Source organism: Cottoperca gobio, chromosome 21 (genome assembly GCF_900634415.1).
Source record: "Cottoperca gobio chromosome 21, fCotGob3.1, whole genome shotgun sequence".
Classification (NCBI taxonomy): Eukaryota; Metazoa; Chordata; class Actinopteri; order Perciformes; family Bovichtidae; genus Cottoperca; species Cottoperca gobio.
Window position 1 is genome coordinate 21,857,829 of NC_041375.1, and position 15,346 is coordinate 21,873,174.

At 43.0% G+C, this 15,346-nt stretch overlaps 1 protein-coding gene across 1 annotated transcript in view; it reads right to left on the minus strand.

Moving 5' to 3' along the window:
* Window positions 1-13,255, minus strand: part of LOC115026555 (kalirin-like) — a gene marked incomplete at its 5' end in the record, with an annotated part of 35,235 nt that extends 21,980 nt beyond the window's left edge. The window contains 4 exons of the mRNA XM_029459412.1: window positions 1,030-1,109; window positions 1,703-1,909; window positions 12,747-12,914; window positions 13,147-13,255. Of these exons, the coding sequence (XP_029315272.1) occupies window positions 1,030-1,109; window positions 1,703-1,909; window positions 12,747-12,914; window positions 13,147-13,255 (564 nt within the window). The remainder of the gene's footprint in view (window positions 1-1,029; window positions 1,110-1,702; window positions 1,910-12,746; window positions 12,915-13,146) is intronic.
* Between the last annotated feature and the right edge of the window lie 2,091 nt (window positions 13,256-15,346).

The window sequence follows — 15,346 nt, forward strand, 5'->3', positions numbered from 1 at the left end:
TTTATCAGAGACTTTTTGTTAAATCCGTGTTTTTTCAATGAACACTTAAGTGGCGTCAAGCTGCATTTACTAATTCTAAAATACAACAGGATATTGTGTGAAGAATATTTCCTGTATTTTTAAATAATGCCATCTCTTTGCTATGCAGCACAAACAAATGCCAGCTTTGTTTGAATTGATCTGTTGAACATACGTTTCTCAAATCTATCCCCCAACATGACTTACTGTCCTTTGTACTTCTGTTCCTGTTCAGATACAACATGTCCTTAACGGTCATTAATTAGCTTTTGGCTAAAAAAGCTTTTCAGCAAATAAGAAAAACAACATGTATTTTAAGCTTTTATGAATTTGTCTAATTCTAAGGGTTTCAGAAAAGATTGCAAAAATATATGCAGAGATTTTATATTGTCAGTAATCAGCGAGTAATTCAGGAGTTTGAGCACAAGTCTGTCTGTGTGTGTGTGTGTGTGTGTGTGTGTGTGTGTGTGTGTGTGTGTGTGTGTGTGTGTGTGTGTGTGTGTGTGGAAAGCCATTACGCACAGAAAGAGGAACTGTAGTGGTTTACTGTCTCTTACGTAAATGTAGATAATATTAATAAAACTCTTTATTCTCCCTGTCATGTTCTCCCCGGGCCGTTAGGAGCAGATAGATCAGATCACCAACCACAGAACAGGGTTTTGTAACACACATCTTTTTTCAAAGTGTAGTAAAGTTACAGCGAAAAAGCACGTGTTTGGAAAGTATTGCGCGAAGGACGATAAGTGAGACTTGTATTATACAGCACGAGGTGTGTGAGAATGTGTGGTTGTTAAACGCTGCCTCCATTTACTTAAATTCATCAAGACCTTTCTCTGTTTTTGGATTTCTATGTTCGCCGTCGAGTCATACGAGAAAAACATTTTCTTTAAGAATTCAAGGTCACACGGGGTGAGTAATTGATTTACAAACGGTGCTTTTGTGGGTGAACTATTCCTTTAAGCCAGCAGGTTTGTGAAATACCATTGATTGAAAAGCAACCTCACTGCTTACCTCATCGATGATGTCATCCTGCAGGGAGAGGCCGGGCTGTCCCAAGTCAATACTCTTCCTGCTTTCCTCTCTTCCTGTTCCTGTCAATCAATCAATCAATCAATCAATCAATCAATCAATCAATCTGTTCAGTACTCAAACACGTACAGTACAAATTAAGGATACATTCTGGCATTACTGGATTTGAGGATTAGAAATAAAGGTGTTTGAGTTCAGATTTAATATAAATAAATTGTATTTTGCAAGACAGATATCTTTTGTCTTATAATGATAATTAAAACTTTCCCTGTTGGTGCATTCAACAACGCTCTGAAAATGACTTCAATTGCATTCAATTTATACATTGCATTAATGTGGCAAACGTATCATTATTAATAATAATAATAATAATAATAATAATGATACGTTTGCAACATGAATGCATCAAATACAGAACGACAGAGCAGGTTCTTTTACAAGACTTCTACTTGCAGCAGTATTCCCGGACTAATGTCCGCAGTTGAAACAAACGGCTACATGGAAGCAAAAATATCTAAAAGAAGAATCCATGGTATGTTTGAAGTCTGAGGAGGATTCCAATCAGAGCTGTCTTTAGGTTCAAGATTCATTATTCTGCTTTTGCTACTGAGTGCTTCACAGATTTATTAAGCTCAAAGCAACTGAACTGTCTCACCAGTTTTCTTCTGTTTGTTATTGGGGAGTTTCTTCACGGAGCTGCCGTGGCTGAGGCGACGCACTGGACTGGTGAGCCACTTTCTCAGAGTGTTCCCGGAGCGTTTGGGACCAGGAGAGCTGGACTGCACCGAGCTGAGGGAAGGCTGCGGCTGAAGGTTCGCCACAGACTCCGTCTTTCCGTCAGAGCTGCTAACAGGATAGTTTTCTGAAAGAAACCAGATAAGAAGTTTTAGATCCACGGCGTTGCAAATGAGATTTAATTAGAGAAGGAGACACATGAAAAGTCCCTCGTGGTGTTTCACAGGTAAAGAAACTCGAGGACTTCATGTCGTCGTCCCGCTCCACTTATTGCTCGAGCGTCACTCAAACAGAAGTTGGTCTCTGTGTACGAGGCGTTTGACATTTACAGCCATGTTAAATCAGCGGGAACATTAAGTTCACACACATCATCGATCATTCATCACATCACTGCAGCACATCAGGTGTGTGTGTGTGTGTGTGTGTGTGTGTGTGTGTGTGTGTGTGTGTGTGTGTGTGTGTGTGTGTGTGTGTGTGTGTGTGTGTGTGTGTGTGTGTGTGTGTGTGAGAGAGAGAGAATAAGGGCTCTGAAACAAAGAGCTCTTTAGAAACTGCTGACTGTCACATCTTCAGTTCCGGTTATGTAAGATTTCATTTTGACTTTCTAATCTTTAATCCTCATAAATATAAAATCTTTAATTGTGAGAAACCAAAGAAATATTCCATTGAAACTACGACTGGTCTACATTGAATATCTTGAATTTTAGTTTCCACCTTATTTAAATGTAACTTGCAATCAGAGATTACAGAATGTAAACCTACATGCAAGTAGAGAAATCTGAAACTCATGTTTTGACAAGTCATAAATGCAAATATCTGGAATGTTTTGTTTCTCATTACGGCACATGTGCGTTTGTTAATGATGCTCTGGCACCACACAGTCATTGTTCTTGGGATGTGAACACGACACCGAGAGCCAGATGAGACTTTCTATTAATGAAAAACAAAAGGTGTTCAGCAGCTGCTCTCATGTCAAACACGCCTCGTCTGATAAAACGTCATTCCAGACACGTGAACCCACGTTGGAGATAAATTCCTTCTTTCCCTGCTTTAGTTCTATGTTCGCTAGCAGAAATGCAAATAACATAAACACATAAACAACTGAATAACTGTGTTTATAGACTAAATGTTGTGCATGTGACATGTTGACGTAAGAGATGTTAAGATATCGGCTCAGAGTTCGAACCATTTGGTCCAGATGAGCCTGTTTTCATCGTACGAACACAACTAGTCATGTGTCAGGGGTGTGGTGGATCAGCTGCACTCACACACAGCTGGGAGCTATGTGCTGCGGCTGGGTGTAGTGTTGTGTGTGTGTGTGTGTGTGTGTGTGTGTGTGTGTGTGTGTGTGTGAGTGTGTGTTTCAGACAGGAAATTAAAGTTCAAGGGTCAACGCTGTCTCCTGAGGTGTTCGGCTGTACCATATGAGTGGGAAGCGTTTTCCCTCCACTACCTTAATGTCTCCTCCTTGTTCACTTGTGATATTCTGTTATTTATTCTTTATGTTTTGTTTCTGCGGTAACTAATGGGGATCCAAACTAAACTAAAGTGAAGAAAAGATCCCTGCAAGATCAACAATAAAGTCACTTTCACTTCCTGGAAGTATTAAAAGACAGAACTTAAGCAAGAGTGCAACAACTTACAAAACCAATAATATATTTCCCTCATAAGTAGTAATGATGCACGTTTCCCTTCCCTTCGTACTGTGCAGCACCGCAGGTTAACGAGTCTGTTCTCGTGGTATCTGTTGATTTGGTTGTTATCTACGATCAGCAGTGTGTCAGAGACAACATGATCTGTTCAAACAGCAGTCAAGGTCACTCACGGTTTCTCTTCTTCCTCTTACACTGCAGAGAGGTGACACTTGACCCACGTGAACAACTGCACAGATACATGCAACACTTTATCTTTACAGTCACATCATCTGTAACCTCAACACACACTTCTATTGACTGGTTGTTGCAGTCAGTCACATGGTCTCCACAACCTTCTCTCTTCGTTCCCAAGAACGCCTGGAATGCTTAATTATTTGATACAGTATGATTAAAAAACAGCCATTAATAAGCTACTAATAAGAAGTTAGAGAAGGCCTTTTATTCAGGAGGTGTTTGGTAACATTGCTTAACATGCTCTCTCAAAGATGGAAATTGAGCTTTTCTCTGTTTTACGTCCCATTAAAATGAACATCTCTGCATCACCTTGGACTTTGAGATTTTTATTTGACTATTTTCTGATATGTAATAGGCCGAACAAATAATTTATTAATGTAGAAAATAATCTGCAGATGAATCAATAATGAAAACAATCATTAGCTGCAGCCCCAGTCTGTTCCCAAGGTCGCTCATTTACTCTACACTTGGTTTGGACCGCACATTAATACCCCCCCTCTCACTCTCTCTCCTGTCGTCACTCTGTCCCGTTGTTTCAGTGGTTACTCCCTGAAGTGCTATCGAGCAAAAGCAGTCATGTGTTCTTAAGAGAGGGACACATGTCAGAGGTCACCTGTTCACCTGTGCGTGTGCTTTCAGCAGAACCAATGTCAGTCATTGAGTCCTCGACAGCTGGCTGACGACAGAAACTCATTACAGACTCGAGTGCTCACACACGTACACACACAGCTGACTGATAAGACATCACTGTTTTAACTTCTCCTCCAGAGAAAAGTGACGCTGCAAACCTCAGTGTGCTGCCGTCAGCTGCTGGGAGCTGACCAGTCACCACCTCAACCAGTCACAGCTATTTAAAGGAACACGCAGGGGAGCGTGACAAAAACAAAACAACCAAGGTCGACTTATTTACGAAGCTTTCAACCACATCTTCCTCAGTGAGTGAAACCTCAGTAATGTCAAGTAAATGTGTTCTGTACTTAATGGCCCACAACACACATTGCTCTAGATTTCATCTCCATAAAGCACATTCCATCAGTGACCCTCATAATCTCAGGGGGGAGGGAATAACAGCAGCAGGAAGGAGGGAACTTCTAGTCTTTGTGACAGGAAGTCATGCGGCGTTGTGGACGCCACATCAATATCTCATCATTCACACACACACACACACACACACACACACACACACACACACACACACACACACACACACACACACACACACACACACACACACACACACACACACACACACACAGAAAGTATTGTCGAGGCCGTAACGAGGTACTTTTCAGAAACAGAAATTGAATTTGTCATCAATAACTGAGGTCCAAATCCAGACTTAATGCAACGTTCATTTAAGAAGCGACAGTTAGGGAGTGAGTATTAGTATTAGCAGTATTAGTACTACTGAATAGTGTGTGTACGGTAGAGTACAGCAGTGTCACACTGACGGACAAAGTCAGGTGAGACCAAACAAGAAAGCTTTTGTTCAGCGGTCGATGGAAAGACAGACAGTCTACTGTTAAAACCCCCATCACTCACTATCTTTAATCTCACACACACACACACACACACGCACACACACGCACACACACACGTCTATGAATGGCTCTTTTGAAATGGGAGTATTGAAACTTACACACACTAAACTCAACACTCACACACACTAGAGTCCAGGTAAGTTACCAGCTGAGTCCAGTTAGTCACCGTTAACTAGATGCACCTGTGGAATCAGAAGAATGCACGCAGCATGCAACGCATTAAGACGCTGCGAGAAGGCAGAAAGTATAATAACTTTAGTAAATGTAAATACAGCATGTGAAAGGTACACAGTAGTTTGGTTTCCCTGAGCCCAGCTGCTCTCATCACACGTCAATGACAGGAAGTGTCAGTAATCTGGGTGGATGACATTCCTCTCATTCCTCTCATTCTTCTCTCTCTCGCTCTCGTTCTCTATGCATGTGCCTTACATATTTAACATTACAACCACACTAACTATGCAAACAAACTGCTAATTAGCCAGGACACCACTTTCACCATAGTGACATAATGAAGATGCACAACACAACAACCTTCTGTTTTAAAAGTTATGAAGACTTCAGATGACCTTTAAACAATGGAGATCTGTATGCAGTGAGGATACAAACATCTGATAGTGAGTACATGCAGACAGACACACACACAGACACACACACACACACACACACACACACACACACACACACACACAGTCTCTAAGGTCCCTGATCAAAGGGAGCTATAGAGACCAAAGGAAGCTTTAAATCGAGACTTCAAAGCAGCAGCACTGCGAGATTATACAATAAAACCAGAAGGTTCCAGAATAACAAAACACACACACATGTATTCTCAAGGTATTTTGTCCGTCCAAATGTATTAGATTCAATCAATCAAACCTCAGAACTCATTAACAGCAGTATCAACAGTAGTGTTAGCAGTGACGGGTTCACCTTTAATCTAAAATGCAAATGAGCAAATACACGTCAAAGCAAAGAGTCACGTGAGTGTGTGACACTCATGAAACATAACCTATTATTATAATCAGTTGGTGACGACTGATGACAGCAGTTTCTCAATAAAGTCAATATTTAGTAAATGTTTAAGGACGCTGATCTCTAAAAACAGTTTTGCTTTAAATGCAGATTATTTTGCTGATTGTCGTGCTTGTTATGCAGCCATTATTTAAAGCGGGGGTGTCAAACATGCGGCCCGGGGGCCAAACCGGCCCGCCAGAGGGTCCAATCTGGCCCGCGGGATGACTTTACAAAGTGCTACATGTGTTGTGCCTTTGTACACACTGATCTGTACGTTGTAACACACATGTGTAAATGATAAACTGAGGCTTAATATTGTTGAAAGTGCTCATAATGTTTTGTAAAAAGATCAAATTTGAACATTTTTAGAATGTATTTGTACTTTTTTGCACTAAAACAAAGGAAACATGTGGAGTTGTTGTTATTTATACGTTATCATGCTGTGATGTTACTGGTCCGGCCCACCTGAGATCAAAGTGTGCTGCATGTGGCCCCTGAACTAACATGAGTTTGACACCCCTGCTCTAAAGGAAGCTGGAATATATTTCACCGGGTACCCAGACTCAACTAATGATGCATGACACTTTATGCCAGTTTATTACATTTGGACTTCATTATGCATGTATTACATCAGAGACCAACACAGACTCTCGGTCAACAAAAGAAGTTTGCATATAATATAAGATGCTCCATAGCAACAAAGTCCACCCTGCTCTTCAGTCTGAATCCAGAGTGCTCTTCATTTCTTAGTAAAAGCTGCTCTCAGCCTGGTAAAGAGAAGTGAAGAGGGTCCGTCTGGTGAGGGGTGGGGGGGGGAACTTTATGGTAAAACTCTGGGAAACACCTCGACTGGAACTGAAAGACATAATTAACAATCGAAACAGTCCTCTTACTCCACTGCAACCATTACTGCCACCGCTCAGACTGACCACACACACACCCCTAATAGACTTAATGCCGTCTCAGTCCATTATGTCTGCTGGGAGACTGTGTGTGTGTGTGTGTGTGTGTCAGGGTCAGAGTAGCTTCCTACCCATCTTCAGGTTTAATGGGCAATAGATGGGAAATAAGATCCCTTTACACCCCAGTTAATCACTCGGCCACTGTGTGTGTGTGTGTGTGTGTGTGTGTGTGTAAAAACATGCAATACCATTAACTAACAACAAATCCCTTCCCACTTCTTCATATCAAAGAGACTGGATGCTGCACTGAGCCTTCAAAACATTTAGAGGCTATGTTGTTGAGGGAACACAGAACTGAAAGCAGCGGCACAGTTCCCCCTGACACACACACACACACACACACACACACACACACACACACACACACACACACACACACACACACACACACACACACACACACACACACACACACACACACACACACACACACACACGAAACTGGTTGCTTTGTCAAACTGTTACTCGTGCATTTTGAGGATATGAAAATGTTGCCACTGTCCATCACAGGTGCCCCCCGATGACCTCTGAATGTGAGGCAAGTGATCAAAGCCCAGTGTGTCGTGTGGATGCGTCCTCACTTAGATTTACAGCCGACAGAAATCAACTTGGACCAATTTTGCCATAACTGAATTCAGTGTAACCAGTTCAGCTGCATGCCACTCTGTACTGCGGGAGGCTCAGAGGCTGTGGAGCCAAAGTCCACCGCCTGTCCACACAGAGCAGAGTTAACCTGTAGCACACAAAACATACACGTGATCTTAAAAAGATACAGTGCATGGACAACCTCAGCTCATAGCTACAACTAAATACCACAGCTGTCTGTGCAGTGTAAACTGGAGTCATGCCAGAGTGTTAGGCAACACACAAACACTTCACAAATTCAGCCTTCAGAGCATCGATTGGTTGAAGGTGTGTTCAGGTAAATCCTGAACTGATAAGAGTAATGTGAGCTAGTTTCACTCAGTCGAACTGCATTGTCATTTATAAACAAACCTTAGGAATTCAGATCTTGTCTTGCTGTCAAAGTCCATTGTCTTCTTGTACGGAAACAAACCACATGATTGCATGTGTGCATGAGTGTTGGGTATTAAAAGAAAGTTAAACAGTCCCAGTCTCAAAAGCCTTTGTTGTTATTGTCAGAGACAAAGTCTGTTTGGTTTATTACAGAGTTGACTGGTGTCCAATAAGAGTCATTAACACAGATCTATTATGCTTCATCTGCAACTGTGCCAGGATGGAGAGTCTGGAGCGGGTTTGACTCTGAACTGTACTTTATAGCACGGTGTTCCCTCACCCTCTTACAGTCTTAGTCATGTTATCTGATGTGTGAATGTAGCCTGGTGACAAACAGAGAGACAGTCATGAACAGCTCCGAATCAAACACAACAGAAACCACAGTGGTTGTCTGTTCGTACGGGACAGACAGTGATTGGGAAACACAACACATGATACTATAACTGCTCCAGTCAGGGCTTTGATGCCTGTCTGTCATAACCTGCTACACACCCAAATGCACACACACAAACACCCACAGCGGATTGCAGAAGAAAACGATTGCACAATCCAACATCTGATTCTCCATCGAGACAAAGAGAGAAACTGTCCTCTCTCTCTCTCTCTCTCTCTCTCTCTCTGTCTCTCTCTCTCTCTCTCTCTCTCTCTGTCTTCATCTACCTCTCTCTCTCTTTCTATATCTGTCTGACACATAACTTCCTGTTGGACGATTCTTTTTCAATTCAAATTAGTTTCCAGTGGTGACATAACAGATCATAACAGGAATTTCTCTCTTACTGTTCATCTGTTTCTGTCCACCCCTCCTTTATTCCGTCACCGTCACACACACCCCTCTCACAGCTGAGACACGTTAAGAGAATGCTGGCAGTCAGAAACCTGTTCTCCACTTCACTCCTCAACGCAGGCAAACACACTGCAAACTTCCTAACTTGAAAAGCATGCAACACAAACAGCTGACACACACACACACACACACACACACACACACTCCCACCTGTGCCATTGTAGCAGCAGTAGCAGCAGCGGGCGAGGATCCATCCACAGCAACGCTGGCCTCGCTTCATCCTCCCTCACACACACATCCTACAACTGACACACCTCTCTCTCTCTCTATCTCCTCCTCTCTCTCTCTCTCTCTCTCTCCTCTCTCTCTCTCTCTCTCTCTCTCTCTCTCTCTCTCTCTCTCTCTCTCTCTCTCTCTCTCTCTCTCTCACACATACACACACACACGCACACAAACCTCTCTCTAGCGAGCGAACCAACTTGTCAACAAGACTGTCTGACTTGGACAGTGTGTGAACACCAAGAGCTAGAAGTCCACACTGCTGACATTCCCCCACAGAGAGGGAGAGAGAATGAGGGAGGAGGAGCCTACAACACACATATACTTGTCTCTTTCTGTCTCAGACATAGTTGTTGAGTTTCACTCGCTCCCTCCCTCCCCCCCCCCCCCTACACACTTCACTTCTCTGGAACAGAAGTCTGTGTTAATGATTGTGGATTGCAGAGACTCCGGTTCCAACACTGCGTGTGGTTGTGTGTGTGTGTGTGTGTGATGGAGAAAATATGGAACTGAGGAAAGTTTTAAGCCCGTTTCAAAGATCGACTTTGAGACATGCTTCTGTTGCATAATTTGACAAACAGACAATAAATCAACATACAGTAGATCCCTGTTTGGGTCGACTTTGACTGCGTCGCAGCAAGAAGCTTTCAGGGGAAACGCTCATATAAAAGTACAAACAGCAGATGGTGGAGACCAAAACAAAGCTAAAAGGGAGGAAACACTGGACTGACACTTTCTTCACCACGAGGCGATGGAATTAAAACTGCTTTATTACTATTAACATACTATGTTGCAGTTTATTAAGTTCCTTTGTGCTGGAAGTGATAACAGTTTGACATCTCTGTGTGTCTGTTGCCACAGCGTTATGATATTCACTGCAGCAGCAGGTAAGACAACACACAAGCACTTAGCCTACATACAGTGTTTCCAGCAGCTCTCTCTCTCCCTGCAGTGTCCCATTTTATACGCAGTGTACTTCATCTGATGTCCTACAGCAAGACATCATGCTAAACTACTGCAACTATGACCGCACACGACCACAGCAGGCAGTCATCACTTCCGACTTCGTGCTAGTTAATAACTTCCTGGATCTTTTTATATCAACGACATAACTAAAGGGACACGAGAAGCAAGAACCAAGACAACCTACAGAACAGTATAACTCTCACAGTTATTAACTATTAAGATTACAATCCTGAGTCCTGACACAAGAGTTACAGTTCCTTCTGACAGGGTGACCGCTAAACTCCATCGTGACTGATTTCAGTTCAGTTCAGTTCAGAGCTTCAGTGTCTTCAGAGGACAAGGAGACCTACTTTAAGAGCAGTCACAAGACCCACACACACACACACACACACACACACACACACACACACACACTTTAGGCTTAATTAAGAGTTTGACTCATTCATTAACAAACAGAGGAGAGGTCATTAAATACCCATCGGCCTCCACACTTCCTTGTTAAGTAAGCAGACGGAGGGTTCTGCCCAATTCTACATTTACACCAAACAATAATGCGAGTTATTCACATGTTGTTGAGGGGAAGCCTGCACTGGAATCAAGTGAAACTATCATGGCTGACAATGAAGTGGCTCTTTGTGTGAGATATTAGCTCAATGCGATACAGCTCGGCATGCTTTGCTGCTGACGAGCAGCTGCGTGCATGGTGCACAGCAAACTATACTGAGCAGATGCTTTATAAATGTTACTCTACTTTACTTTTACCAGCCTATTTGTCAGGAAGAATGCAGAACTGTTAAATGCCTTTATAAACACACAGCCTGCATTTGAGTGTTTTTTTAAAGATTGCAGTGGGACTGGTGCAGCTGCCTGCTGTGAACTGTTGTAGTTAAGGTTACCTAAAGTTAAGTTAGGTCATGCTTTGGTTTAAGTTAGAAGGTCAACACTTTTATATCGTTTCATAGATCCAGCTATTAACTGAAATTATGAAAGAAATCCTCATACAGCAAATGTGTGAGTGTGGGTGACAGCTGTGGATGGCCCGAGGAATAAGCCAAATAAATGACCGTGTTGGCCTTGTGACAAACTGGCAAACACACAAAGGACTTACACCCAGCAGACTGCTGTTCCTGTCCCGTGTGAAACCACAACACTTTAAGTAGCTTGAATTTACAACGTTAACCATGTGTCTACTACAACAGTATAGTTTGACATGCAGGGCTACCCAGTGCATTAGAAAGTGACCCAAGGGGTCCTGAATAAGAGTCTGCATGTGAAGAGTTGAGAACAGTCCATTTGAAAGCTGTTTGTTTTGTTTTGATTGGGGAAAACGTCGGAGCTTAATTACCCCATGTTCTCAGAACACTACAATCCTATTTTTGAACTGCTGACCCTTCGCGTGAGGCTTAAACATGCGTATGTGTGTGTGTGTGTGTGTGTGCTTGTGTTTTTATTTCCATGTGTAGCATCTGCAGTTGTCTGATTTGCATCTCTTCACAGAAACACAAAACATCCTTTTCATCCACGAGAACATAAAACACAGCGTGGCTGCGGCACGCAAATCAGCTGATCTCGCACTGTTTGCGTGTAGCAAAACCAAAACTGTCAACTTGGTTACAGGAAGGCAACGTTGTGTGTGGGGGTGTGTGGGGGTGTGTGTGTAGCTATCGTTGTTCCTGTCATCTACAAGATAACAAACATGACTCTAGACGCTAACGTAAGTAAATGCATCCACTTCCAGTATGCTGTAAAACTCCCATGATGCAATGTTGCAAAATCAGCTAATCCGTATGCATCCTCATAACATCCACAGACACCATCAGTACAATCTGCTGTGTGTCCAGCGTTGATGGTCTGAGGCCACTTGGAACAAGTGCAGGGAGAAAGTGTGAAGAGCAGCTCCACAGCACCCTCTGCAGGACAGAACAGGAACACTCCAATCTGTGTGTGTGCGAGTGTGTGTGCGTGCGTGCGTGTAAGTGAGAGCACTGTGTCTTCTTTGAAATGTATCGTATTGTCCTGACCTGCCGGTATTTTACGCTAAATATATTCTGGTTTAAATCAAACTCAGAATCCTTTTGTGCACATGAACAACAATTAGAGGTGTTCTTAAATTCTACTTACAGATCATCTACTTTATATCTCGTCCCCAATAAATAATGCAGACATACATGATGAGCATTTAACAACATTTATGTTAAGGGTTTCTTTTCGCCTGAGGGGACTAGAGAGAGCAGAACTAGTTTCATCTGTGATGTAATGCCCACATCTCACCACTAGAGGTCGATACAGATCAGATTAATTAATGATCCGACTCAAGGAAATCAATGTTCTCTACTTCAGTCTGACTAAAGAGAAAAGCATGATGAAATACACTGAAGGTTTTCTTTTATTTGAGTTGTTGAATGTCAAATCTTTATATTTTCAGAACTCGGCTGAACTCAAACATAAACTCAGACGAAGCAGGAGGTCGGCGTTCAGGTCAGAATAATTTGGACTTGAGAAGTTTCCTTCCTACCTTTCCCCGAGCCGAAGAAGCAGTCCATCTCCACGCTGGAGCGCGAGTGGGACACGCAGAGAGCGGAGCTGGGAACCAGTCCCTCCTGTGGTGGGCTGCGCTCGGTAGTTCGGACCAGACACCAACCGGGCCGCTCGCTCGGACGCTCCAACAGCTCCACAGTCTGGCCTGGAGAGAAGAGCAGACAGTTGCTTTACAGGGTGAAGCTGTGACTTCACACAAATCACACTTAAAACATTGTTTGTGTTTCCTTTAAGGCCAAACCAACTCAACTGGATCCCTTTACTTACATTTAGCAGACTTAAGTTTTACCCAAACTACCTACAATATCTGGATTTAACTAAGAATGAAGACAGATGCAGACGACAGCGTGTGAACAGGACAGGGAGGCTTCTCTCACCGGTGCTGACGGACATCTCCGTGCTGCATCCTGCTGTGAAGTCCTGAAGGACGACTGTCAACTCACAACCACCAGAGAGCTGCAGGCGGAAAAACAGACAGGAGACATGTCATTAGACTCTTTAAATGTCAAATAATGATATTTATAGCATAAACATATCTTTAAAACGACGTCCTGTTAGCACGTGTGAGGAGAAATATCAAATGATTGATTTCTAATCTTCTTATTAGCCTCAAACAATCTGTTGTAACTCCACTTGGCGGTAACTTCATCAGTGTTTGCACAACATTTTAGACATTTAAATTCTCTGCAGACTGGAGGAGCAGGATGAACCAGCAGCGTGAGGACAAACACTGAACTTTACAAACAGAGAAAAGCTGAACTTAAAGTCAACTACATTCCTTATTAGTCCTGAAATCAACACCGGACGACCTGTTTCCATGTCAACCTGAAGCACTAAACTCTAATCTGTGAGGTCCGTGTCACTGCTGTCAGGACAGGGACTACATTTATCAGTATTATAAAGTCCATATAAAGCTGGATCCAGTTCAGATGCTTTGTGACCGACAACCAAATGTGTTCTGTCAACACACTGGAGTGAAGAACCATTCCTTTAAAGCCATATTTTCAACACTTACAATCTCATTTATCACGGCTGTGTGAGAGTAGTTTGATAAGTAACTAATTGACAGTAACCAAACACGCCAGCGACCATCATCAGATTCAAATGTTGCATGACATCATCTTTCTCCAACTGAGCCTCGCCCGCTCCAAACCAGCGACGGAGACAAATCTCTCATGTGAAACAAGTGAAACTGCTCAAACTTTGGTCCAACACAGCGTGTTCATCCAGGGGAACACTACTCACAGTAAACAGGTGATTTAGAAAATGTGTTTAAGTGTTTCGTCAAGGCCGGACATGAAGCTTTGGATCAGACTCGCTCAGATACTCAAAAGTACATCAAATAAATGTATAAGAATTGAGAATCCCAGCTCAAAGCACTAAAATAAATACAAACAGCAAGGTCTCTTCCCAGAAAGCATCACCCTGTTCGTGAAGACAATGCACAGACCTTGTTGTGAGCAGTTTCATGTACTTTCATTCACCACGTATGAGGAAGTCTGCATCTACTCATGGGCGAGGGGGCTCGTGCTCACTCGCTGGCAGGTGTAATTTAGTCAAAAGAAAACGGTTCCAACATGAAGCTGCTCACGAGGTCTGTGGATCATCTTGAGTAACTGGGTCATGGTTTCTGGAAAGATCTCCAACACTCTGCAACTCAAACCAAAACAAGATGGATACACAGCTCTACAGGGGAGAGGAATACTGGCCAGCTGTGATCCCGTACTACTTATGATGGAACACATGACCTGCACAGTGTGATCTCAGAGAATCATCTGGAGAAGCATTTCTGAATATTATCAGCTGGACAATTTCCAGAGTTAATGATTGACGTGAAGTGAAACTAGCTGGATATATAACACACAGGGTTAGTCATAAAGTGTTGCGGTCAATGCTGTGGACTGACCCCACACACACACACACACACACACACACACACACACACACACACACACACACACACACACACACACACACACACACACACACACACGATAGAAGAAGGTATAACAGAACAGTTTCACTGATTGAAGTGAAACGTTGCGGAGGAAAACAAACAGCGCTCCCTGATAAAGCCTCGTGCACTGAGGTGACCTGGACACCTGTGTGCTGTACAAACATGCCGTCAGCTCCGCACTGTGCATCAGACATAACAGCACATCAGCGGGATCTGTCTCACGTTATTCTGTTACCTCTCGCTCAACAACAGGCAACAGTCAAACCGGCAACACAGTCACGCTGTTTTGTCTGAACCTTGCCCCCCCCCCTCACCGCTATCTTCAGACTTATCAGAAAAGCTGCACCTGCCCTTCACCTGAACCTGATGGATCCAGGTGAACAGCAGGTGCAAATTATGACAAAGGCAATGAGTACGAGCTGATGTGAAGATAGAGGATGAAGAACATCAATAACCCTAATAAAAACAAATCAAATAGATTAAGTCAGTCGTCCAACTTTGTATAGTATCAAAGCAATGAATGAAACCCTGGAGGTATCCCTCCCCACTTATTCTTCCAAAGGTTTCTTACATTTTATCCGTATTTTTGGGCAGAGCGAGAGTCTAAAAGGACAGAGGTC